The sequence below is a fragment of the Chelonia mydas genome, chromosome 24, assembly GCF_015237465.2.
Source record: "Chelonia mydas isolate rCheMyd1 chromosome 24, rCheMyd1.pri.v2, whole genome shotgun sequence".
Lineage (NCBI taxonomy): Eukaryota > Metazoa > Chordata > Testudines > Cheloniidae > Chelonia > Chelonia mydas.
The window spans coordinates 7,228,336-7,255,486 of record NC_051264.2 but is presented as its reverse complement, the minus strand read 5'-3'; the positions used below and the strand labels follow the sequence as shown (position 1 = coordinate 7,255,486).

At 55.5% G+C, this 27,151-nt stretch overlaps 1 protein-coding gene across 9 annotated transcripts in view; it reads right to left on the bottom strand.

Annotated features, from left to right (window-relative positions):
- The window catches only part of TARS2 (threonyl-tRNA synthetase 2, mitochondrial), a 41,873-nt gene that overhangs the window by 2,931 nt on the left and 11,791 nt on the right, over positions 1 to 27,151 (bottom strand). For 4 of the 9 annotated variants that reach the window (XM_037882999.1, XM_037882996.2, XM_037882998.1 and 1 more), the window contains 12 exons: positions 26,682 to 26,760; positions 25,935 to 26,081; positions 25,373 to 25,471; positions 23,114 to 23,280; positions 21,903 to 22,065; positions 21,605 to 21,742; positions 20,542 to 20,619; positions 19,337 to 19,437; positions 16,216 to 16,320; positions 15,617 to 15,689; positions 15,429 to 15,543; positions 9,548 to 10,258 (listed from right to left, as the gene is read on the bottom strand). In XM_037882999.1, coding sequence (XP_037738927.1) covers positions 10,110 to 10,258; positions 15,429 to 15,543; positions 15,617 to 15,689; positions 16,216 to 16,320; positions 19,337 to 19,437; positions 20,542 to 20,619; positions 21,605 to 21,742; positions 21,903 to 22,065; positions 23,114 to 23,280; positions 25,373 to 25,471; positions 25,935 to 26,081; positions 26,682 to 26,760 — 1,414 coding nt within the window. In that variant the 3' untranslated portion in view covers positions 9,548 to 10,109. Of the gene's footprint in view, positions 1 to 9,547; positions 10,259 to 15,428; positions 15,690 to 16,215; positions 16,413 to 16,895; positions 17,092 to 19,336; positions 19,438 to 20,541; positions 20,620 to 21,604; positions 21,743 to 21,902; positions 22,066 to 23,113; positions 23,281 to 25,372; positions 25,472 to 25,934; positions 26,082 to 26,681; positions 26,761 to 27,151 lie in introns of those variants that run through there. The other 5 variants (XM_043535423.1, XM_043535422.1, XM_037882997.2 and 2 more) reach the window with 5 other exon arrangements.

The following is a 27,151-nucleotide window of genomic DNA, read 5'->3' as shown; positions in this document are numbered from 1 at the left end:
GTAAGTTGGTGGCTGAGCCAGGAATAGAACCCAAGTCCCCAGTCCAAGCTCTAACCCCAAGCCTTTTCCCACCACTAACTCCTCAAAATATCCCAGACTCCTCTCTGTCAATTGCTTCTTCACACCAAGTACAGCTCAGCTTCGTTTATAATGGTTTCCCTGTTTAACAGTTGGGGGAAATTGAGACACAGAGCAGCTTGGTGACAGCAAGTAGGTGGCGGATCCAGAAGTTCAGACTTACGCTCTGTATTGCATTTTGAGGAAACCCCTGGAGTTGCCCCGGGTTCAAACCTCACCCGGCACCTATGCCCGGCTGAAGTTAGTCACAGCAGCTCTCCCACCTGAATCATGGCAGCATGATACAGTGGGCCCATTACCAGACTAGGAGCCAGGCATGTCCAGTTCTTCCTATGCCTCCCTGCATGGGATCCAGGTGCCAGTCACTTCCCCAACTCCAGGCCTCAGTTTCCCCAGTTGCAAACCAGCGATGGTGATGCTGACTTGCCAAACTAGACAGTACTGTTGGGAATGTTTGCAATGCATGCAATTAAACTGATTGGCCAGCATTAATAAAATAATCATCCCTAGTTCTTACCTCAGGCTTTTCACCAGTAGATCTCAAAGCAGTTTACTCCTGTTTGCAATCACACATTACCTGATTCTCCTTTACACTAGTCTGGCAGTGCAAAGGGATCTGAAAGTGGGTATCACAGTCACACTTACTTTAATAATAATATCTAGCTCTTACAACATCAGATCTTAAAGCCCTTTACAAAGGATGTCAGTATCATTAGCCCCTGTGCACAGATGGGTAAACTGAAGCACACAGCAAAGAAGGGACTTGCCCAAGGTCACCGAGCAGGCCATTGCCAGAGCTGAGAATAAAATCCAAATTGCACTATCCTTTGGGCCGTGCTCCTGCTATAGGGATCTTTGAGATCCTTGCATGAAGGACGCTACAGGATTATTAACAGCACGTGGCGAGCGCTACAGAAAGGCCACTGTAATGCTATCCTCAGTGATGGATAGCTCCTGTCTTTCCAAAGCAAACCTACAGCTGCCTGACAAAATGAAGTGCTGAGATGATGTGTGCTTGGTTCGAAGTTTTGTTCAGGCACGTTGGACCTGTCTGGGAGGGGAGCAAAATCTCACAGCGTGGAACTCAGCCAAGCACAGGGCAGCCACCGCAGGTTGGATTCTCGGTGCCTATCTCCTGCTGGAGTCGTGGATACCTGGGTAACGAGGGCACAAAACGTGACCGCAGGCAGAGGTGCTGGGATTTCACCCCCCCGTTCTCCGCACAGGCTGGTGGGAGCATTTGATGCGCATGCGGCACAGACGTGAGTGACGCCTCCGGGAGCAGGGCAGGTGGAGTATCAGGACCTGGCAGAAGCAGCCGAAGTCTCTGGCTAGAAGATGACGTAGGGGCTGATCCTGACAAACCTGAGAGCCCTGAGCGATCTTGCCTGCCTGCCCTAGCTTGTGGGACTGGGCCCGGAAAATCACGAGTGCGAGAGAGAGAAAACAAGAGACGAGGGGTGGCCCAGTGGTTACGGCACAGTTGGGACACAGAAGACTCTGCCACTCACCCGCTGGGTGACCTTAGACAAGTCACTTCCCCTCCTCCCACTTTGTCCGCCTGGCCTAATTAGATTGTGCCGGATGCTGCACAGACAAGCCCTCACAATGGAGCCCTGAACTTAGCAGGTGCCTCTAGGTGCTCCTAAGAGCTTGTCTACACTTGACAGTTAATTCAGATTAAGGGAGAGTGTGAAATTAAAGCACAGTCGTGAATCTGGATTAACCCGCTGAGTGACCAAGCGCTAAAGCAGACAATCATAAAACGATGACCAATCACAACGAAATGCTTGCCCGGAAGGACCAAATGTTTCCAGTCATCACTATTCAGCTGCTTATTATCGGAGCTGATAAACCACACAGGACGTTTCCCTGTTACCATCACTGTGCACAGGGTAGAAAACCCAGACTCTGACGTCAGTTACACTGGTGTAAATCCAGAGTCACTCGTGCCCCTGCACGCCGTGGCGCACTCTCGGGCTGGGGGTTTACTCTGGCCCGGTGGAACCTGACTGATTTCAAAGGTTTTAAAATCTGAAGGGAGGAGTAAGGACACCCTCTGGGCTGGTCACTAACGTGCCCATGGGGGTTTATGCTGCCACATGTGATTTATTAGGTGTATTAGCATCGCGCCTCACAGCCGTGGTAGTTTGCCAATGGGAGGCCAATGGCCTAGAGGGCACTGACCATCCTCGCCCACCCCGGCACCGCAACCTTAACCCTGGCCCTGGGGGGTGGGGCAAGGCTGGCGAGTGACCCCACCCTGCACTCCCCTGGCAGCTCCCTGCTCCGGGAGTTGTGACCTGACACCAGGGTCATGGCACCGCTCAGCTTTGGCCACTCCTCCACCATGAGAGAGGGGGCAGCCGGGCCAAACCTGAGTGAACGGCATCGAGGCCTGATGCACAGGGACGCGGCACCACCTGGCCCCGTGCACCAGGTTGCAACGTCTGGAGCAGGGATCCGGGCCCTGGAGAGCGTGGGGTGGGCTCACTCTGCAGCCCCATGCAAAAAGGTGCCGAACATACACCTATAGGCCACAAAGGGGGGCCCCACTGTCCCCTCTACTCCCCTATTAGCTCCACCACTGCCTAGCATCCCAGACATGGGCCATGCACGAGGCACTGTACAACCAGAACCAAAAGCCAGACAGTCCCTGCCCGGCAGAGCAACACCCTGGCTTCCTCTCGCAAAGATTGGCTTGGAGTAGGTGGGGTTCTGTGGCTACACTCGGAGAAGGCTACGCGGCTCCCGGGAGAGCAGCCCTATTCCATATGGCCCAGCCTTTCGCGTGGCTCAAACAGGGCCAGCCCCACTCATAGACTTTAAGGTCAGAAGGGACCATTATATTGTCTAGTCAGACCTCCTGCACAGCGCAGGCCACCGAATCTCACCCACCCACTCCTGTAACAAACCCCTGACCTATGTCTGAGCTATTGAAGTCCTCAACTCGTGGCTTAAAGACTTCAAGGTGCAGAGAATCCTCCAGCAAGTGACCCCTGCCCCACGCTGCAGAGGAAGGCGAAAACCCCCCAGGGCCTCTGCCAATCTGCCCGGGAGGAAAATTCCTGCCCGACCCCAAATATGGCGATCAGCTAAACCCTGAGCATGTGCACAAGGCTCACCAGTCAGACACCCAGGAAAGAATTCTCTGTAGTAACTCAGATCCCACCCTAACATCCCATCACAGGCCATTGGGCATATTTACCGCTAATAGTCAAAGATCAATTAATTGCCAAAATTAGGCTATCCCATCATACCACCCCCTCCATAAATTCATCAAGCTTAGTCTTGAAGCCAGGCCACTCCCCTCCTTAGATGGGCCAAACCCGAGCGGCGCAGCGACCCCAAGAGTGAATGCCACTCAGACTGGGGGCCCTTTCACACAGGGGGCTGAGGGCAAACTGCCTCCCCCAGGCAGCTCTGAATGCAGGAAATGTTGTGTGTCAACCAGAAGAGATTTTGGGGATCAAAGCAGGCCAGTCCTGCGGCCCCTGGAATCACTTGGAGGAATGCTCATGGCAGGACTTAACAGCTAGAGCCATTGGGCCTGGCTCTCAGGGCCCAGTTCTCCATCAGCCTGCACCTTGTGCAGTCGGTACACCTGTGCAAAGCGCTCCCCCCCACACACACTGGTGCGGGGGGATAGCAAGGTGCATGGCCCTCATGAGTCACCCATTATTTCTCCAACGGGGAGGGAAGTGGTTGACGACCATGGGAAAGTACCAGCTGGGTTTTATAATCCCATTTAACCTTCAGCCGTGAGCCAAACCGCCCCCTCAGCCTTCAAGGAGGCTGCTACGGTAAAGGACAGCCCGCAGCTGGAAAAGCAGGGGGGGCGTCTCGGCGGGGCTGAGTGCAGGCGGAAGGACACAGGCTGCATTTCCAGCTCCACCACTGGATTGGGGACCAATCACTTCCTCTTCTTTGTACCTCAGTTCCCCCCCACACCCCAGTTCTGGAGAGTGGGTTATCCAACCACTCCTACCAAGCATTCCTGACCCAAGCAGGGCCCTGTAAAGAGGGTCGGGTGTTTTCAGAGGAGGTGGAGATGGGAAATGATTGGGGCAGAGCAGCAGAGGGATTTGGCTCAGACCCAGGTAGCTCAGGGGAAAAGTTATTTTCCAAATGCTCTAGAATTACAATGCAACTGCCGGGAAGGAGATGGCAGGGCTGCGGTGCCGCTCTGCCAGCTCTCCCAGCTCATGCCTTCAGGGCAAACTGTCCAGCTGGGAAACACAGTGGGAATGGAGGTTTCACCCAGCCAGCAGCCTTGGCTCCAGAAATGTTTTCCCCTCTTTCATTCCTGCAGACAGAGCCAGCCCAGCCTGGATATGCAGCGATTGCCAGAGAGGCGACCCCAGGCGAGGAAACCCGGTTCAGTTAGGGGCTGGATAGTTCCGGGGATTAGGAATAAGGGCCGGGGGCTTCCAAGCCGGGCAAGCCCAGTGACCCCTGCTGAAACTAGTTGCTCTGGGAGGATGGGTGTGGTGAAGCACGGGGCTGGAACCCAGGAGAGATGGGCTCAGTTCCCAGCTCTGCCCCTGACTCACTGGAGCCAGTCACTTCCTCTCTCTGGGGCTTCCTGTCCCCGTGTACCCCAGTGACAACACTTACCTCCAGCTGGCTGCATTCGTCAGAGGCCCCGTTGGGGTGCCCATCCACCAATGACCCCCATGGCTCTAAGCAATGTAGTGTGTGTGGGGTGGGGGAAGTCGTCCACTAGCCTTTTTGCTGTTCCCGGCCAGGCAGGGGCCTGGTGGGCACTAAGGGGGTGCGGAGACGCCCTGCTTGGAAGTGGGCTGAGGCGAAGATACCATGGGGGGGGGGGAAACAGGCAGTGCCATTAAAACAAATTTTTGACACTTGCTGCCACGTACCCAGTGACCGTGCACAGCCGGGATCAGCTTCTCCCAGGGCAGCAGAAGCGAGCAAACGCTCAGGTCCTTAAAGGAGACGAGCTTAAACTCCATATCCTCCAAAGGAGATGCAGGTCAGCTCCGGGTTCTCCGTGTTTACCCTCAACTAAACCGGCTGGCACAAACCAAGAGTGATGGACTGTGCCAATCACGGACAGCAGAATAGAGTCCGGTCTGGGTAAAGCAGTTTGCAAACAGGACAGCAAAGTGGTACGGGGATTCAGTGGTCTATGGGGGAAATGGGGGTGGGCACCAGTCCAGCGTGTGGCATCCACCCCTGCTGTCTGTACAGCCACCTCCTTTCTCCACCAGCTGGGCAGGGGCGGCTGGGCACTAGGCGCCAGGTGTTCCAAGCTCACTGCCCCAGCTCTGTGCCCATCTGTAAGATGGGGGGGGGGGTGACACTGACTCATCTCACCAGATGGGCAAAGCGGGCATGGCCACACTCTGCGCTGTACCCACTCCACGGAGAGAGGCTTGCCCAGGGAACACTTTTCACCAGGGCTAAGCACTGGGATGGCATGAGCGGCACCCCTAGAGCCGAGAGAGCAAGTGCAAGAGGCTGGCGGTGGGCAAGGCTTGCGTGATGACTCCGCCATACACTCCCGGGCCAGTCTCGAATGGCTTTAACACACAACCCCCCTACCCGCCCCGGACCCAGACCTGGTCGCCACCCTCCCTCCACGGGCCTCCTGCCAGAATGCGTGCAGGAGAGACCGCTCCACTGGCCTCTCGGCTCCCTGCCAGGAAGAAGCAGAGTGTGTCATGAGCAACAGCAAACAATGGGAGACGTGCGGGGCTTGAAACAGGATAGTGAGAACGTCTCAGGTCTACCCCGCACTTTTCCACCCTACAGCGCAGGGCCCAATTCAACTGTTGCTGCAAGCCAACCCAACTCCACCGCCTTCCTTCAAAGCATCGGCAGCGATTCCCATCTTTCCATCCTCCACGGAAATGCAGCCAGCTCTGGGAAGGGACGGACAATTGTTTTGCAGCCCATTGCAGTGCTACAAGGTGGCACAGGCAGTAAAGTGAGGGGGGAGAAAGGATGGGCCAGTTCTTAGGGCACTAGCCTAAAATGTGGGAGACCCATGTTTAATTCTCTGTTCTGGAACCAATTCCCTCTCCCTGTGTGACTTTGGACAAGTCGCTTAGTCTCTCTGTGCCTCAGTTTCCCACCTTCCCAACAAGGATAACCGCCCTGCCCTGCCTGCCAGGGGGGTTGTGAGGACAAACACATCAGTGATGGGAGCCACATGTGCGGGCACTAGAAGGCGGGTGTTCCAAGCTCCCTGCCCCAGGCCACCTTGTTCAGTTTAAGTGGCAGCATAGAATTTGGCCTGACTCTCACTGAGACTAAGGCCCCTGAACACTGCCAGAGTGGTGTAAATGAAAACCAGGCCCAGAAACTAGTTGCTGACCACTCCAGGTTATTAAAAATCCCCTGGCACTCTTCATAAATCGCCCAATTCAAATGCCGCTCCCGACACTCGGCCTCTCTCCATTTTCAATCCGGGTCCTTCGCTGTCAAAGCAGGGCGCAATGTTGCTGCGTGCCGTTAGACAGCTACCCCGTTCCGCCCTAGAGGTGGTTGCATCTCGGTTTTGGAAAGCGTCCTGGCACGTCCCGGAACACAAGCTCACCAGCACCGCGGTGAGCGCTACCTGTCAAGTTCCCGAGCGGTATCGAGGTGCCAACCGCAGCACGTCAGTGTCTTGTGAAAGACAATTCACCGTGAGAAACTCTGTCAAGATGCACTCCATGCAGGGGAAAGATAAGCTCAAGTTGCTCGGAGGGCTTTCAATAGAGGTTTTGATTGAGTCAGGGCAGGCCTGGCAAGTGACTCAGAAACTTATCCGATGTTCGAAGCTTTACAAAGAAGCAATTGTACACCCCCATCTAGAACATGGCACCTCAGGAGGTAGGGATCGGTTTACAGGAAACTGGCAGCAACAATGGCCAGTGTGTTATGAAGGAGACTCACTGAGGATTTTAGCTCTGGATTTTGAAAGATCGAATGGGTTTTTTGTGTCCCCCCCTTTTTTCTTTTTTTTAAATCCACTGTGTTGAAATATCTGTCAGGCCCTGTCGCAACAAACACATGCGTGGGGCCAACGCTACACTGCAGCCAGATGCCCTAGCTTGGTCTTTTAAAAAACAAAACCGCAGCTTCGCACTCTACAAGCAGGGTGGCCCGGTGGGGAGCATGGCCTTGCGGTGGGGAGCCTGGGACAGACGGGTTTCTCCAAGGCCAGGAGGGACCGTTGTGATTGTCTAGTCTGACCTCCTGCAGAACCCAGGCCAGAGACCTGCCCCCAACTAATTCCTGTTTGAACTAGGGCAGATCCTTTTCCAACCTCCATCGAGGCACTGATGGAGAATCCACCACAACCCTTGGGAAGTGGTTCCCAAGGTTAATTACCCTCATTTCCAGCCTGAATGTGTCTAGGATGCAGTTCCCCGTTCTGCCACGATCGCAGGCGTCTCTCTGGGCGCTTCACTTGCCCAATGGGGATAACAGAATGGCCGTGCCCCATGGCGCGGGGGCTGTGAGCATAAATCTATTGCATGGACGGGCACCAGAACAGACCCCAACGCGGATTCCGAGTAACTGTCGATGGATCCATGAGCGGCTTGTTCCTTGCAGGCGTTCACCCGCAGCTGGTGCCAGAACAGATGCAAAACCTGCAGACACAGCTCCACGGCTACAATGATCAATCAATACCCCCCACAAGACACCTATGCCACGGTCCCACCCGTGCCCATCACAACACGTGGTGTACCTCATCCAGTGCACGAAATGCCCCAACAACAGCTATTGGGGTGAAACCAGACAATCACATTGCTATCAAATGAACTCACATGGAAAAACGATAAAAGACAAAAACACCCTATCACCGGTGGGTGAACAGTTGTCACAAAATGATCACCCTAAAATCCGACCTCTCAGTCCTCATCTTCAAAGGAAACCCACACAACTCTTTCAAAAGACGAGCCTGGGAGCTTAAAAAGGTTATGCCTGAATAAATCTGTTAGTCTTTAAGGTGCCACCAGACTCCTCGTTGTCTTTGTGGATACAGACTAATACGGCTACCCCTCTGATACTTGACTCCAAAGGTTGTCTCCCCCACCAACAGGAGTTGGTCCAGTAAAGGATATTCCCCTCTGCCACCTTGTCTCTCCTGGCACAGCACGTTGGATATAACATCCCATGTTCCACCCCAGAACTGGCTGCATCGGTGGTTTGTGAAGTGACTTAAAGATCCTGTTGGGATGGACGATGTGTTAGGATGATATTGATTTATATTATTGTAGGGTCTCCAAGACCCTGGTGCCAGGTGCTGTACAAACACAACAAAGGGACAGTACCTGCCCCATGATTTCCTGAGAGGTCTCCCTTCCAAGTCCTGCCCCACCCTAACCCTGCTTAGTTCAAGAGGCCCATGCTGGCTTTTGGGAAGGCCCCATTGTTCACGAGCTCCCGGATCAGACATTATTTGGGGCTCGATTGAGCAAGGCACAGTCGCAATCGCTGAAGTGCACCATCAGCAGCCACAGACAGGGGAAGGTCATCATCCTACCCCGGCAGCGTTGTGCAACCATTGCTCACGCCCGTGAGCAGCTACTGAGGACAGTGGTGTAAGGAAGTATTCACCACCATGACTCAGAGTTGCACAATCCAGTTTTCCATGTGCGCAGGAGAGCTCGTTTCTCTCCCCACCCAGTAAATCCAAAGGCCCAGCTCGGCATGACCCCACATTCAACAGGAGGGTGAGGCAGGGGGCACTGCCTACTGGTTAGCACAGAGACTGGGATTCTGTTCCCAACCTGCACAGGCTCCTGTGGTCTCATGAAATGGGCACTGTGGGCGCAAAACGCAGCCATTTAACTCTGTGCCTCGGTTTCCCCATCTGTTATTGCTCAAGCCCCCGCTGCACTAGGTGCTGCCGACGTATCTCTTGTGAGAGCCCCAGCTCTGAAGGGCTCACACGTGGCAGGGAAAGTCAGGCAAAGAGAAGAGAAGCAACTTGCCCAGCCACCCAGCAGCAAAGCTGGGAAGAGAACCCAGGTGTCCTGCCTCCCAGTTCAATAGAGCACACGAATCGCCAAGCTGGAAGACAATTGAGGCCCCCCACTACCAAGTGTCCTGTCTTGGGACAGGGGCCAGCGCCAGATGGGGCAGAAGCAGGGGCAGACACCCCCCTGGTAGCAGCGGTGGGGGACTCTGCTCCCCACAGCAATTCCATCCTGAGCCCATACAGTTCCAGCACCTCCCACTAGACAGCACAGCCTGCCAGGGTGAACAGGGATGCTGATACGGAGCTACCTCATGGGGACAATGGACTGTGCGTGGGGCACTTGGAGATCCCCCGATGCAAAGCAGAGGCCTGCTGCACCTGCCCTCCCGGAACAGGGACCTCAGAGCTTCCGCTGCAGGGAGAGCCAGCCAGCAGCTGCTGCGCTCGCCCCCGTGGGGCACCGCTCACCAGCAGCTCAGCGGCGTGTCCAGGGTACAATCGGCGCCGGTAGCCACCACTAGTGACACTGCCTTGACTTGATAACACATTTTAATCGGCCCAGGGGACCCGAGTCCGCGAGAGTGAGGCTGAGTGAGTGACCGGAGCCAACAGGCCAGGCCTGTACGTCCCAGGAACCATCTTCCTCCGGCCGGGGGGGAAGGGGGAGGGGGGGGTCCAGCCCCTGCTACGCTACAGAATCAGCGTGCATTTCTTCTCCCCGTCTCGCTGGCGGGGCGGGGGGGGAGGGGTGCCTCTCAGTAGCCGCCAGCCCCTAAAGCGGGTCCTGCCCTTAGTCTGTGGAGTGGATGCAGCTCCGGTAGATCGCAGGAGTGTGTAGGGTTTGCACCGATGCCATAGGGCGACGGACATCTGGAAAGCAGCTGGCGTAGCCTCTCTGTGGCACCGAACCCGTGGCAAGGGCTAGGGCTAGTCACAGACGCTTGACACCCATTGGCAAGCCCAGCCCAATCCTACGGACCAGGCCACTGGCACCTGGCTTGTCTGCTCCATCACTGACTCGGACAGGCAGCCGCTCATCGCCACCTGCTTCCCCCGGAGAGGCGAGCCCACGACATGCCCGGCGGGGACTGGCTCAGAACAGCTCCTCGGCGTTTCTGAGCCGGGCATCCCGCAGCTCCCGCAGCCTGAGCAGCACCTCCTGCAGGCCACGCTGCCCATGCTGCCTGGAGTCGCGGGTGCGGACGTTCACGGTGCGGCTGGACAGCTCCTTCCTGCCAACCACTGCAAGAGAGACATGGCGAGGCTGACTACAAAGCAGGAGAACTGGGACTACCACTTCCTCCCCAGCCCAGCGCACCCCATGGGAAACTCCCCTGCATGCAAGGCTCCATGCAAGACCCTACAGTGGGTGGCGAGGGGCATCAAGGCACCCAGCAAGACCCAGCAAGGCCCTCAGCAGCATCAATCTCCCCCACAGGCAGAGATCAGGGGAGGGGAGGGACCCAGTTCCCCTGTGCGTTGCTGAAGGGGGACAGGCCACCAGGTCTGCTCTGGCTCTGCTCCAGTGCCCACCAGGAAGCGAAGCAAGAGGGCTCTGGTCATCAGCCCAGGCTACGCGATGGAACGGTGCCCAGGGAGAGCCGTGCTGCAGCCTGCCCATGAGTATAAGGAATGGGGGCGGGTGCATTCAAAGGCCATCAGTTATGTCTCCTGTTGCCTCCACCCCGGGCCAGCAGCTGTAGCGGAAAGGCCAAGACTGACCCCCGCCTTAGGGGGGTCCCTGCAGGGCAGGGCTGAGGTATGTGGACAGGACAGTGGGGGTGGGGGGAGAGGGGAGGGAGACAGACAATCGCTGCACCCCACTGGTGGCCAGAGGATCCCAAGCACCAGGGCTGTCATGGTAGCACTTTCGGGAGCTGGGAGCCAATCCAGCCCCGGGGGAAGCAGCTGCAGTTCCCAGGCAGGGCAATGGGAGGCATCCCACTCTCCCCAGGGCTGCAGCCAGGCAGAGGCACATAAAGCCACTTCTCACGGTAGGCCGAGTGAGATGCAGCGAGGTCCTTGTTGCTTTGGCCGCTGCTAATCAGCCCGTGGCAAATGGAGGAAGCGGTGAGCTGAGCCAGCGTCACCTGGAGCTCATCTCCAGACCCAGAGCAGCCGAAGCGACAAGGGAGCCCGGCGCGTTATCTCCTCCCGCCAGGTTCTGCGGAAGGCTGCAGCTGCCGAGTTCGGTGTTCCCAGGAGAAGCCTGGGTTTCCTGGACTCAAGTGCAACCCGAGCCCAGGCCCTGGCAGGATGAGGTGGGACAAGGAGCTGTTTGCGTTTGTTTAGACAGCGAGAGGGATACTGAGTTCTGAGGAAGAGTCACCCCCTGTCCCCTGACACAAATCCAGGGCTGGGAAAAGTCACCCCCATCCAAATGCACAAAGGGCTTTGAAATCCTAACTGAGCCCAGACACTGAGCTCAGCCTAACTTCCCCAAAACATCTGGCTAATGGAAGGGCTGAATCACAAGCGTTTGGGACAAGAAGAGCCTGGCTGATCCTGGTCCACCACCAAGCCAGCACGGAGCTCTTTCCCACAGAGCATTTGCAAGGGCTTTTGTAACATGGCCCAGGCCACGCTGCTTTTGTCCCTGCCCTTGGACCCTGTTCCACCGGCGACTAGCAGCATCCAAGAGCTTGCTAGGCCCTTTGCAAACTGGGGAGAGACCGCTCTGCCCTGGACAGCTTCCAGGCCAAGCCATTTTCCATCTCCTTCAGCCTCTTCTGTGGTCCCTCTCCTCTACCCCCGAGGCAGATCCTCGGTGCTAGGAGAGCCATGCACAGTCCAAAGGCAGAATTAAGCTCCCCTTTGCTCCCCTGACTCTGGGGCCGGTTGCAGGGCTCGCTCAGCCTCCCTCCAGTTGCTAACACCCTGGGGGGAAGGGGGGAGGGCGAAGGTGGACGAGACCCCAGCCAGAGATCCACACAGTGCATCCTAGCCATGCCCCCTCTCTTCTTGCCGCCTGGTGAATCCTCCTATCTGAGGGCGACTCTCCACAGGCTGCACCCCCTGGCTGTGCCATGGCAAAGCCGCCCCAACCAGACAGCTTGGGCCTGAGGAGTTTCTACCTTTCAAGCATGAGCAGAGCTGGACAGAGTTAGCCGAGTCACTACCACGGGGACAGGGGAGGCAGATCGGTCTATTTTTAATGGGACTGCGACAGTCACAAGCAGCGCAACCGACTCTGACTAAGCAAAAGGTTCCCCATTTTTCTTGGTCCTTCGGGGCCGGGACTGTGCATCTGGGTCCATTCAGAGCAAAGGCCTGGATCTTAAACACCCCCCCCCCCCCGCAGATATCTGCAACCCAAGCACTGCAGCCTTGACGAGTGAAACTGACTAGAAACCAAAGGAAACCTGCCCTGTCAGCCTGTCTCGTCCCAGCTGAGTGAAGGGCAATGGGGAAACCGGCAGTATCGGGAGTGAACTAGATGGAGACGAAGATTTAAAAAGCCACCTGAGGGCTTTGGACACGCAGCTCCCATTGGTTGGGTGTTCAAACCCCTTAGACAGCTCAGACAACAACCACCTAAAGGTCCTTGGGGCTGGAGTCGAAGTGGCCTAGTGGAGAGAGCACAGGCCTCGGGGCAGCTCTACACTTAACACGCTGCACCAGCGTAGCTCGCGGCCGTAGCACTTCAGTGAAGACGCTCTAAGCGGATGGGACAGAGCTCTCCCATTGGCGCCGTTCACCCATCTCCACGCGAGGCGGTGGCTGTGTTAACGGGAGAAGCTCCCCACTGATATAGGCTGTCTACATGAGGGCTAGGTGGGATAACTATGTCGCTATGGAGGGTGGATTTTTCACACCCCTGAGCGATGTACTTATACCAATATAGGCCTGTAGTGCAGACCAGCCCTCAGGAGAACTGGGTTCCAGCCCAGCTCTGCCACTGGCATGTTGGGTGAACTTGGGCAAATCACTCCCCCCACCCGTGCCTCGGTTTCCCCATCTGTAAAACAGGCTAACGATACGGACGCCCTTTGTAAAGCACGTTGCACGCTCTCCAGATTATAAAAGCTAGGGATTATCATTAACCGGACACCGGCTCTTAAAACTTCCCAACCTCAATCCCTTCAGACCCTCACTATCTGAATTCCCCTGCTATTCAGAGTTACAGCCCGGGATGGGGCAGTCAGGACTCCTGGGTTCTGTGTTCTATTCTCATCTCTGCCAAACTCACTATAGGAGACAAATAGGTTAGATGAGCAGGGTGCGGAGAGCTGGAACTGGGTTTCCTGCCAGTGGTTTGGCCAGCTACCGGCCACCCCAGCCTGTGCCAAGCAAAGCATGCCAGCATCCCATATCTCGCCACAACCACTTCCACACATGCTAGGAGAGAGCTCCGTGTGCCCGCAGAGAACCGGATGAGTTAACGGCAGCCGGGACTCTGACAGCCGATCACTCACAGCTGAGCAAGGGAACAGGCCCTGAGGTACTTTACAGTCACTGACCACTGAGGTCACAGTGGGTTTGGGGTTCCACTTCATCTCCCCTCCCCCATCTCTTACACTTTCCTCCCTCGGGATCTCACACTCGATGCAGGCCAGTGGCCAGAGTATAAGGCTGGAGGCCAGACACTGTTGCCTCATACCCCTGGTTCCCCTTTCCTCCCTTCTGTGGTCTTGGGCAAGTCCTACCCGCTCCCTGTAAGCAGCTATAGCCTCATCTTACAGGGCAGCAACGGTCTCATTCGTCTACGCAGCGCATGAGTTAGAGCAGCCTCAGGGTCACGGCTTGTAGGCCCTACCGTAATACACCTAGTTCAAGGTCACTATTAGTCACTTCACCTGTGCCTGTTGGTGCCAGAGTAACAGACTGGGGCCGAAAGAGCGGAAAGGGGTCGGACGAGCAGGGAAGGGCTGGAGAATCCAGCCGGCAGGGGAAGGGCATCGACGTGTATTATAGATGTGAAACATTCATTTAGAAATGGAAGAGATCGCACAGAGCTAACGAGGCGTGTTCCTGACACCCACGGGATGAGTGCTTCCCAAACCCGTCTCAGCACAGACTGGCCAAGAGGGTCCCGATATCTCCTCCGTATCCGGGTTCATTTTAACCCCAGCTTCCTAGGCTTCACACAATGGCAGGGAACAATAAGCCTTCAAGCGATTTACATGAGGAGAGTGGAAGGATCTGGGGTGGCAGCTGCCATGGCGACAGCAGATTTGGGAGGAAAGGCCTGTAACCAGGTGACACCGGAGAGCCAGGCACAATAACTGAATCTAAACTAAGCAGCGTGTTCACTGGCTGAAGGCAGAGCCAGCCTGGCCAGCTTCCCTAAGCACCGTGTGCCATTCCACACACTGCGAGCCCCAGTACAGCAGGAATGGAAGGGTGGCCAACACATTGGGCTGGGATTCAGGAGAGCTGGATTCAAATCCTGGCTCTGCCATAGACACTCCTAAACTCTCCAGGCCTCAGTTCCCGCCTTTATAAAAATGTGAAGAATAATCCTTCCTTTATCTAGTAAGGCCATGAGCTCTTTGGGGCAGGGACTGTCTCTGGCCCTATGTGCAGCGCCCAGCATGGTGGGATCTTGATCTGAGTTCAAGCAGCCTAAGGGTTGCTCTGAGTTGGGGCCTCACCTGCACTACCATAATACACCTAGTCCAAGGTCTGTGGTAGATCCTATAACTCACTCCCCCTGTGCTAGTTGTTGCCTCTGTGGAACTAGGGGGAAGTTGGCTTAGTAGCCTTTGCTTCCGTCCCCACTCCCCAAGGGATGTTGGGGGGGGACAAGGAAAGGACCCTCAGGGGCAGAGTACAGCCTGCCCCTTTCCCCACAGCTCCCTACGAGGGCAGGGCCGTGCACCTACAGCCCTTACAGCCTGTGCGCCAGGCCCTCCCTCTGCTCTCCAGCGAGGTGGACGTACCCAGCCGGGGGAGACGCCACGGACGAGAGAACCCAGCCAGGAGCGGTGACTCCTCTGATGGATTCGCCAGGGGGCTGATGGGAGGGGAAGGATGAATGCGCCGCGGCCGCAGTCTCGACCTCCTCCAGCCCAGATCCTGGATGCACGAGAGTGCATTCTGGGGGAGTGCGAGTGACAGATGTTGCCATGGAGATGGCTGCATCCCCCTCCACTGCCCATGAGGGAGGGGGAACCTGCGCACGAGAGCCCCTCCACCCCGGCTCAAACAGGCGACAGGGGGAGGGGCACCCTCTGGCCCAGTGGTCCCGGTTCTGCTGTTAGAAGCAGTGCATTAGCAAGAGGGCTGATGAGGGACAGAAATCGTCTCCTGTAACGAGCACCTGTTGCATCCGAGAACGGGTGTTCAGGGGAAGCGTGGTCTCGTTTTCCTACGCCCCAAGCACGGCTGTCTGGTTGTGGCCGGGCGTGCCTCCAGGGACAGGTGGGACGTGGTTATTTTGGGAAGCCCTGGCTCACACCCTCGCTCTTACCCAGCTGGAAGTTGTACTGAGCCAGCTGAGCCTTCCGGATTTTCCGGTTCAGAGTGGCACCCCAGTCGGCATCGACGTCCGCCGTGAACCCTGCCTGGTGGAACGTCTCGCGGACCTGAGACAGACAGACATGCGTCAGAGATCCCAGCCACGGACAGCGCAGGCCGGGCCTGTCTCTCGCCACTCACCTCACGGGCATAAACCTCTGTGTCGGGTCCGACAGGGATCACCATGACTTGGAACGGGGACAGCCACAGAGGCCTGCAAAGCGAGGGAGAGGCTGAGTTCCCTTCACTTCGTTACACAAGAGCCCTCTCCTCCCCATCCCCTGGCGTTTCAGTGCTGGGCATTCCCGCTCCCCCGAGCTTTGTCCGTCTTCCAAGCCAATGCAGGATGGGTCACTAATGCACCGGCAGCCCCGGCCAGCTTGTCTGCAGGGACTAAGCCCAACTCCAGTGCATCTAAGCGCACAGGCCACGAATGCTTAAGCAACTTGCCCGACGTCACATGGAGGTGGGAGCAGAACCTAGGACTCCAGCCCCCTGCTCTGTGTACAAGACATGCTGCATCCCAGAGGGCGAGCCCTGGGCATCTGGCTACCTGGCTTCTCTTCCTGACTCCTCACTGCAGTCTCTTAACAGTAAATGCCCACCCAGAACCACGCCTCCGCCGGCTGCCCCCCGGCGGGTCTTCACTGGACAGTCGTAGCAGAAGGGGACACCTGGGAAGGAACTGTAGGGCGAGGGATTCCCGATGCAGGGTTAGGAGCTAGCACAACTGTCCTCACCACTTCCGGCTGTAGTTCTCAGCCAGGACGGCCAGCATCCTCTCCACGGAGCCCAGCACCGCCCGGTGGATCATCACAGGCCTCTCGGAGGTGCTGCCATCTTTGCTGTGGGTGAAAAGGATCATGGGAAGCGGTCAACGGGCACTGAAGGTACAGAGTGATGAGCACGCCCCTTCCCCATGCTCCTGTCCTGGGGTCTGAGGTGACACACAAAAGGAGAGAAGGAAGTAAGAGTTCTGGGGCTGACCCTGCCTGCAATGTGTTTACACTTGATGGAGATACCACTCGAAGTTGCTATAGCAACAAAGTGGCTCCAGAAGCAGAGGGGACAGTAACCTCATAAGCCGCTCCTGGGGTTTTTGCAGGCACAGTTCCCATTGACGTGAGCAGGAGCTGTGCCTGTAAACACTCCAAAGGGCATGGAAACGTGAGATCACCCGCTTGCCCACCGCGGAAATGCAGCCACCTCTAGGGCGAGACCGTTGCACCACAATTCGCCAAATATCGTTTTGTCCTTCATTCGAAAGAGGAAGTGAATTAATTTCCAGCTAATGTGAAACGAAGTTTTCAGGCAGGTCTAATGCGTCAGCTTTTCTGGGACGTGGCCAGACGACCAGGGTTAACGCTTCAGCTCTTGCAAAATGTACCAGGTGCAGTCAGATCTTCAGTTAAGGGCTCACGGTTTCTGGGGTGGGATTCTCCTAAATTCCTAATGCTGGCTGAGCTCTGCTCCTGGGGCCATCAGCAGGAATTTTGTCACTAACATCAACAGGAGCAGGGTGAGGCCAACACTGAGTGCTTATGAAAACGCCATGGCCTGATTTCCCCTCTCTGCTAACTACCCCTGACGTGTTCCCCTCTTTAGCTTGGAAGGGCCTGGAATTGCAGGAAGAGAAAACCGATATTTATAGGGTGCTCTTCACCACAAGGATCCCACAGCACCGTATCCACTTGGCTTTATATACCTACGGTGCACCATACAGGGATCGCTTCATGTGCCACTGAAATGCGGTCATCTCTGGGGCGGGACACGACAGCTGTTGAACAGCGCATGGCAACAGAACGTTAAGATGGGAAACGAAGACAGAATGGGGACAAAACTAGCCAGGAATAAAGTGAAGCTGGAAATGAGAGGAAGGTTTCTGACCTTCAGAGGAGGGAGGAACTGGACCAGTCTCCCACAAGAGGCAGGGACAGGGGGGACAAAGGACCTAACTAGTTGGAAGCTAGAGCTTGACCTGTTCGTGAATGGGGTGATAGGAGGAGGTTGCCTGCGACAGCAGGGGACTGGATTTAATGACCCAGAAGGTGCCTTCCAGTCCTAGGTTTCTAAGAACAAAACCAGATGAAAATGCAGAGGGGATTCAGAATGTATCTTCTATTGGCAAGATTTGGCCAGGACTAGGGTTGTATCATCCACTCGTGGTTATTAAAACTGTCAGGCTGGATGCGCTGAAGGGGGCTCAGGGAGACTGGGAACCCAACAAATATCTTCTCATCTCCTTTAGGCTCCTGGGAAATCCAAAGTTCATTGCATGTTTTGCTAACACTACGGCCGGGATCTTGGCTGACACACCAGGGATTGAACTGGGACCTCTGGATGTTCAGAAAGCCTTTGACAGAGTCCCTCACCAAAGGCTCTGATGCAAAGTAAGTACCCATGAGTGAAGGGGTAAGGGTTCTCTCGTGGATCAGTAAATGGTTAAAAATTAGGAAACAAAGGGCAGGAATAAAGGGCCAGTTTTTACAGTGGAGAGAAGTAAATAGTGGGGTCCCCCAGGGATCTGTACTGGGACCAGTCCTATTCAACATATTCATAAATGATCTGGAAGAAGGGGTAAACAGTGAGGTGGCAACGTTTGCAGACTATACAAAAGAACTTAAGATAGGCAAGTCCAAAGCAGACTGAAGAGTTACAAAGGATCTCACAAACCTGGGCGACAAAATAGCAGATGAAATTCAAATGTTGATAAATGCAAAGTAATGCACATTGGGAAACATAATCCCAACTCTACATACAAACTGATGGTGTCTAAATTAACTGTCACCACTCAAGAAAGATCTTGGAGTCATTGTGGTTAGTTTTCTGAAAATATCCACTCCATGTGCAGCAGCAGTCAAGAAAGACTGAGAACATTCATCTTAGAAAAGAGATGACTAAGGGGGGATATGATAGAGGTCTATAAAATCAGGACTGGTGTGGAGAAAGTGAATAAGGAAGTGTTATTTACTCCTTCTCCTAACACAGGAACTAGGGGTCATCAAATGAAATTAACAGGCAGCAGGTTTAAAACAAACAAAAGGAAGTATTCCTTCACACAAAGCATAGTCAACTTGGGGAAGTCATGGCCAGGGGATGTTGTGAAGGCCAAAAGTATATAAGAACTAGATAAGTTCCTGGAGGCTAGGTCCACCAATGGCTATTAGCCAAGATGGTCACAGATGCAACCCTAGGCTCTGGGTGTCCCTAAACCTCTGACTGCAGGAAGCTAGGACAGGATAACAGCAGATGGATCACTCAATAATTGCCCTGTTCTTTTCATTCCTTCTGAAGCACCTGGCACTGGCCGCTGTCAGAAGACAGGACACTGGGCAGGATGGACCATTGGTCTGACCCAGTATGGCCGTTCTTATGTTCTTAAAAGCATGAGCTGCTTGAGCTGACAAACCAAGGCACCCTAGACTCGTATCCTCTAGGGATCAGGCACCGAGGGGGAGCCGCAACACACCTTCCCCACTGGGCTACATCAAGACCCCAACCCTTTCAAAAGCTACCCCACACCATGATCTTAACTGGCCAGGATGTTGGGTTTAAGGGCTTGTCTACACAACACTTAGCTTGCGGCAAACTGGGAGCATAAATCTACCTTGGGCTAGTCCGCAGTGCGCTAAGCGTCCATGTAGCCCCGCTACTGTGCGTGAGAAGTTTCCTACTGTCCTTTGACATACCCTGCTTGGAAAGGTGGGTAGGTCAAAGCGCACTAGGAAACTTTTTAGTGCACGGCGGCACCGTATACACGGACGGCTAGCGAGCAGCAGGCTAGCACCGGGTAGGTTTACACACCAGCTCGCTGCACACGAACGGTTTGTATAGACAAGCATCCCATAGATCTTGCTATACCTGATGTACGTCAGGTCGAACCTCATGGGCATTTGGAAGTCCAGCTGAATGGTGGCACATTGATGGTATCGGCCCAGGGCGTCCTTGATCTGAATGTCGATCTGAAACAGCACGTGGACGTGGGTGAGTCACCTATTTCCCAACAGATTCAGAGTTTTGGTTCCTCAAGGAACCTTGCATAGTGGGGACAGCACTTTAAACAGAACCCTGTCTCCATGGCGATACAACTCCGCTTATCAGTGCAGGAAAAAGGTCATTACACTTTATCCCCTCCATGCTATTTATGGCTATAGCCGCAGCAATGATCTGGGAGGGGGGGGAACGGACGGACTTTCCTGACCAGCAGGGATAAGCCTAGACAAAAACCCCAGGCTACAGTCTCAGCTCCAGCTGCCGATTAAGTCCCAGGAAACACCGAGCACATGGCTGACCATTTGTTAGGACACCTGTACCCTGCGACACTAGACATTCGAGAGCCATGTTTGCAAAGACTCATGGGGCCCAATCCTGCAGCTCCTTGCACATTCCATAGATAACTACTCCCGTGAGTAGACCCAGCCCAAGGGCCCAATAGATTCCTGCACAGGTGAGTTACTCGGACAGCTCACAAGCTAATCACACCGATCGCATGAGTAAAGTTACTCACGTGTGTCAGTGTTTTGCAGGACCAAGCCCTTAGTCATCCCTGATTAAATCCCACACAATTTGCTGATCCTTTAAAACTTGAGGTGGGAGGGGATACGCATAAACAAGATAGGGTCCAATTCCAGGCCCTCCATTAGCTTCTACTGATTTGAGCTGTTTTGTAAATTAATCAAAATTAGAGCCCGTCTGTTTTAAGACACGTGCAGCTTCATAAAACAATTGTGCCGAGCTAGTCCCAGTGCTTTCCATCCCCAGATCTCTGTGCCTCACAACGGAAGGCAAAGATCACCAATGCTTTAGCTCAACCACAAGCGTTGGGGTTGATGCAGGAATCACTGGGCGAGTTCTCTGGCCTGTGCTAGGCAGGAAGTCAGACTAGAGAATCAAAATGGCCCCTCCTGCTCTTCACATCCAAATCATTACTCTCGTGCTGTAAGTGGGGAAACTGAGGCAGAAAGCAGGGACACGACTCGCCCAAGAAGGCAAAGCAAGTTGGTGACAGGCTCGGGACCCAGGAGTCCTGGCTGCAACCACGGACGGTGGATCAAGCGATCACGAACCTTTGGCCCATAAAATGCTCCGTCGCCTGGACTGAGCTCCCAAGGCTGCCCAAAATCATTGAGGCTTTTCTCCAGTTGCTGGAAGACAAAGGCGTTAGATCAGTAGATGCCTTTTGCCCCAGGTCGCTCCTGGATACATAGTCACTGCCAGCTAGTCACAGGGTTGATTCAATATTGAAAGTCACTGCAGGAGACAAGAAGCCACCAGCATCTACCCTGCCAACCAGCTGTGACTGCCACGTGAGCAGCACCTTCTGCACGGTAAGTGGACCCTGCCTTGGTGGATGATGCTGTAGCAGACAGGTCTATTCAATGCTGCTACACTACGAGAGGTGGCATGCGGACCCAACCACAAGGGTCTGTGCCAGGCAACTCCCCCAAGTGCTGCTCTGTGCCACAGAAAATCACTCAGACCCAACCACATCAGCCTCTCGCCACCTGCAACAGCCACCACCACGGTGCACCAGCAACCTGGGGAGGGGAAGCAAACACCGCGGGCAAAGCCATTTGTTACAGCAGTGCTTAGAGATTCCAGCCGAAATCAGGGCCCCTGCTGCGCTGGGCATAGCACAGGCCCTGGCTGAGATAGGGGCCCCGTCATGCCAGATGCCTAGCCAAGCCCAGGGCCCCCACCGTGCCAGGCGCGATGCTGACCCAGAGCAAGAGAGTCTCTATTTAGAACGTAAATAGCCCAGGCAGACAAAGGAAGTGCTGTTATCCCCATTTTACAGACAAAGGGGAAACTGAGGCACACAGAGATGACGTAACTTGCCCAAGGTCACAAGGGAAAGTCAGTCGCAGAGCTGGGAATTGAGCCCAGGTCTCCTGAATCCCAGTCCAGAGTCTTAACCACAAGACCGCCCTTCTGCTTAGCACTCAGTTCAGAGTGCCAGAATGCAGGCTGGAATTTCACCAGGACACTCGGGCTCTAAAACCCCGAGCAAGGGGTGGACAGCGATTGACCCCGCTCAGCATGGGACACCCATGTCTCAGGGTGTGGGAGGTGCACGGGGCAGTGCTAGACACAAGCTGCGTTCACTGGAAAGGGGGTCGTGTTTCCCACCTGCTCAGCCTGCTCCCACACATGAGCGTCCCCCATGAACCCTTCCGGGCGCGTGGAGAGGTAGAAGCGGAAGGAGAAGCCGAAGACAGAGTACACGGCCTGCAGGAAATCCAGGCATCCGCCGATCTCGCCTTCCAGCTGGGAAAGGAACACACCACACAAGGAGCTTGGCGGGACGGAGGGCAGCGCCCATCCCCAAGGAGATGGCAATCCCAGGATGCCACTGGAGGGCGTGTAGGGAAGGATGGTTTGATAATTACCGCCCCCCCCCTTGGGGTACCTGGCTCCACACACTCACCTGGCCCAGGGTGCAGAAGATGTGAGCGTCGTCCTGCTGGAAACGCCGCACCCGGGTCAGGCCGGTCAGGGTCCCCGAGGACTCGTTCCGGTGCAGCACCCCGAAGTCGGCCAGGCGGAGGGGCAGCTCCCGCCAGGAGCGGGGCCGGTGAGCGAACATCAGGCTGGTGGGGCAGAATGACGGAAGGAGGGAAATCAGAGCCCGCCCCAGCCCCGCTGAGAAGTGCATCGAGGACTCTCTAACAGGGAAGGGAGCTGCTGGACTGCCCTCGATCTAGCCCCTGCAGCTGCTTCTCTGGCAGGAGAGCCAGGACCCCGGTGGGAAGAGGGTCCCTCCCGCCCAGCAGCCAGTCAGGGGCTTCAGAGGGGAGAGAGCTGCCAGGGCTACACGGGACACCGCCACTGGACACCTCCATGGCAGCCTGGATGAAGAGGCCAAGGCCTACACGTGCTATGGAGACAGAGCTGCAAGAGGGGTCCCTCCTGGTGCTGCCCACGCTGAACAGGGGCTCTTGGGCATCAGTGTGACTCCAAACTGGATCTCTGGTCTAGACCCCAGGGCTAGCAGGCTGCGGATTTATTTGAAATACATGTTTTTAAGAAGTATCACCACCTCCCACTCCCATCCGAATGGCGTTATGATTTTGTGCCTGAGATTTTAACCATAGGCAACTATTTTACAGTGCTAAGCAAAAACCCAGGACGCTCCCCAGTCAGCCCCGCTCTACCCATTAGACCCTACTCCCCTCCCAGAGCTGGGAATAGAACCCAGGAGTCCTGACTCCCAGCATCCCCCGGTCTACCCACTAGACGCCCCCTCCCCTCCCCTCCCCGAGCTGGGAATAGAACCCAGGAGTCCTGACTCCCAGCACCTCCCCGCTCTACCCACTAGACGCCCCCTCCCCTCCCCTCCCAGAGCTGGGAATAGAACCCAGGAGTCCTGACTCCCAGCATCCCCTGGTCTACCCACTAGACGCCCCCTCCCCTCCCCTCCCCTCGCTGGGAATAGAACCCAGGAGTCCTGACTCCCAGCACCTCCCCGCTCTACCCACTAGACACCCCCTCCCCTCCTCTCCCAGAGCTGGGAATAGAACCCAGGAGTCCTGACTCCCAGCACCCGCCCCCCGCTCTACCCACTAGACTCCACTCCCCTTCCAGAGCTGGGAACAGTCGAACAGCCAGCCTGCAGCAGACCCTGGGTGCCTCGCTCACCAGTGACCAGGGCAGTTCATTGGCTTGAGGGCGAAGGTCTCATTCTCGACCGGGAAGCAGAACATGTGGTCGCTATAGTGCTGCCAGTGGCCAGACAGCTCCCACAGCTTGGCATTATAGATGTTAGGGGTGACCACCTCCGAGAACCCACGTTTCCGATACTCGCTCTGCAGCGGGGGCAGAAAACACAGACCTGAGAGACACTGGGCCCTTTACAGTGAGAATGCTACTTAGCAACCACACAGGGCTTCACATCTTCCAAGCACGGCCCTCACTCACAGCCCCATCCTCCTTTCCTGGGGGATACTAAGGTAAAGAAGTAGAAATGACTTGCCTAAGGGTCACAGAGAATGATGGTGGGAGAAGTGGGATTACAATAAATGAGTACTTACTTTGGTTCTTTGGGGTGTGTGTATGTATATAGAGAGAGAGTGCGAGCGAGAGAGAGACAGACACACAGACACAGACAGACATATAAATAGACAGACACACATTCCACCCTTGGTACACATATACCCAGTACACTCCAGTTCAGATTTGTTCAGCCAGCAGTGTCTTTTGGGGGCTGTGCCTGTAGCCCAAATGTTCTCATGCTTCCAACTGAGGACATGGGGGGGACCCCAACCACCGCTTAGGTATCCTTTGCTAATACAGAATCCATCTGAAAGCAGACTCCGTAGTAGTGGGGAAGGATCGTGGAGTACACATGGACAACACATCGCCAAGTACCACAGTTACAGTAAGGTAAGAACTGTTGCAGCTTCAGTTGCTTGTGGGCACGCACACACACACACACCCCCCATTTTTGCTGACTCACAATCAGCGTCCTAGATCACAGTAGTCCACCTACGCAGTGGCTGTACGGCAGCCCGAGGAAAAAGCATCGATCTTGATTCTTGCCCTACGTTGTAATGCCAGATCAGCACAAGCACAGAAGCCCAGGTAGCTGCCCTACATATCTCCAGTCCAGGAACATTTCCCAAAGAAGCACCAGACATTTTTTGTGCTCCCGGAGAGCGAGCTGTTGCACTCACTGGATAATTCACAGCACAGCGGGATACAAGCAAAGATCCAGCTAGAAAGTCTCCATGCGGAAATGGCCTGACTTTCCACCCCGTCCCCATAAGCTATGAACAGCCTCGAGGATGCCCTAAAAGACTCGGTTCTATGTATGCAGGAGAAGAGCATCCTGGGAACATCTAGGGTGTAGGAGCTTAGCCTTACCTACAACAAGTCCCCCAGGAACTTGTGGCTTCTACTCACAGCCCCAGTCCAATGGGCTAGATTGCACAGCCTCTTGGGAACAACGTGTCGCTCACACCAGGAGCTGGTGCGTCCTGTGAGGGGATGTCTATGCACCTGTCTGTATCCCACGGGTTCCCCACTGGGGAGCGGAGTTTGCTCATAGTTTTATTGGGAGCCATGTCCCCCGCTTTTTCTTTGTGGCTAGGTAGGGAAGGAGAGGAAGGGTGGCCCAGGGGTTAGGGCACCAGCCTTGGAAATGGGAAACCTGGGGTTCAATTTCTGCTCTGCCACCAACTCCTGGTGTGACCACGGACAAGGCACTTAGCTTCTCTGTGCCTCAGTTTCCCCATCTGTACAATGGAATAATAGCACTGCCCTGCCTCACAGGGATGGATGACGATAAATACATTAACTGGTCTACAGTGCTCAGACACTACAGCGCTGGTGCTAGATAAGGACCTATGATAGACAGGCCCGATGTTTTTTTCCAGCATGTTTTTTCCAGATGGGAGCAGGGTGCAGACACCCCTAGGAAGCCTGTGCAACTGGGACCCAGAGACAGACGCCTCCAAGATAACGTATGAACCTACCTCACTGCGAATTGGAGACCCAACCTCACCCAGCTAGGTAGGGGCAGCCACGCTCCTGGCCGGCCTCTAGCACAGTTCCCTGACCCGTGTGGCTCGGGCCATGCACTCCTCCCTCTCCCCAAGGAAATCCATAGCAGAGCCAGGTTAAAACACCTCTGGTCGTGCTGATCAGGGAGCCAGTGCTGGAGCGCCACATACAATGACTGTGTTGGGACCTGGTGGTGTGAGTCTGCTCCCAGAGCCTGGGCTAATGGTCACAGCTGCACTGAGGTGTTTGGGACAGGAAGATCTACAGGACATCACACGGAGAAGGAATCACAGCACCACAGAAATGCAGGGCTGGAAGGGACCTCGCAAAGTCACCACGTCCAACCCCTGCGCCGAGGCGTGACCAAGCGAACCCCGACGTGACGGCTGCCCGTACCTTGATGAAGTCTATCAGGGTGTTGTAGATGTGAGTTCCTCTAGGCAGGAAAAAGCAGCTTCCAGGACTCAGCTCATGGAAGAAAAACAATTCCTGCTCCTGGGGAGGAAATAAGAGAAGGTCCCCTGGACGCCACTCCGAGGAGACAGAGTGTCTACGCACGATGACCCCCTACATGGGGGCTGGACCCAGGGTCCTAAGGGCTAAGCCCGGCAGCTGGAAACAGCAGCAGGTTCAGAAGCCTCTTCTGGGACCCATAAGATGGAGACAGAGATGCGGACTTTGTTAAGGCAGGAGAGACATGGCACGGCAACGGAAGACAACGGCTTGCCCGTGCCCAAGCTCCGAAGGGAGCTGGGTCTTGCAGGGCACCTCTCCTACCCAAGGGGCCTCCAATCAGCAGGGCAGGTACTGATGGCTCCAGGCCTTCGTCTCCAACGCTTCCATGCCCTTTATCCCTTCCCTGATCAGAACTGGGGACAGTTGAGCCAGCCGGTTGGGCTGTACAGACACAGACGTTGCTGCAACAACCCTGCCCGTGGGTGATCACGCCGGCTCCTACCTTGCCAATCCTCCGGTGGTCCCGGCTAGCTGCCTCCTCCTGGAGCTGCTCCCACTCCTCCAGCCGTACGGGGCTGGGGAAGGAGATCCCGTACACCCGCTGCAGAGACTCCAGAGCGGGGTCTCCTTTCCAGAAGGCGGAGGAGCTCTGTTGAGAAGTGGGAAAGAGAGCTAACACCACAGGCAGGTGTTGAAGGAAGAGAGGGCTGAGCTCCACACTGGCTGGGACAGGGTAATCTGGGATCAACACACAGTTCTACTGCCTACTCCTCCAACAGAAAGGCAAAAGCTTATGCTTCTCTCGGAACAGCATGGTCCAGTGGTTAGGGCTGGGAGTCAGGACTCCTGGGTTAGGTGCTATGGTGATGGGCTTGGTATAAAACACCAGGTGCCAGAGTCAGGAAGAGAACCTGAAACGGACTCACTGGGCGACCTTGGGCAGCTACGCCCCTGCTCTGTGCCTCTATTTCCCCACCTGTAAAACAGGGATGGTACTTACTCCTTTTCTAAAGCACTTGAAGATCCTCTGACAAAACACAGCTAGTGTTCAGTGCAAAGCAAGATCATATCAGGCATTTCATATCAAAGGGCTCCACCCTCCTGCTGGGATTTTTACAGGTGGGGGAAAACGAAGGCACTGACTACCCTAAATTCATGCAGCTTGCCCAGGGGCAGAGCGATACCCCCAGCACGCCACGCTCCCTCCCACTGGTGCCAGCAGCTGAGCTTGGCTGGGGTTAGCACTGACCTTCAGGATCTTCAGCGCTCGGATCTTCCCCGTGTGCCTGATGTGGGGACCTCGGCAAAGATCGATTAACCCCCCGCACCTGGGGAAAGGAAAGGAGATAGGGGTTCAGAGCACAGACAGAGACCCCGGAGCAAACGACAGGGGTCTAGGGGTGGGGTGAGAAATGCTGGGCTGGAATGAGAGAGCAGAGGGGGAAGTCAGAGGACGCCCCAAGTGGTCAGAAGGGGCCGATGACCTAGTGTGTTAGCTCCACTTGTACAGCACCTAGCGCAACGGGGTCATGGTCCGTGCCTTGGGCTCTTAGGCACTCCTACAATGCAACCGGCTCACATGAAAGGCACTCGGGCGTCACCCCCATGGGTGCAGGATCAGAACCTGGGCCAACGTCTGGGAGTGGATTCACACCTACCGCTCCCACCCAGCTGTGCAATCGGGCACGAGGGCAGGATCAGGCCCCTAGCACTTCGTGC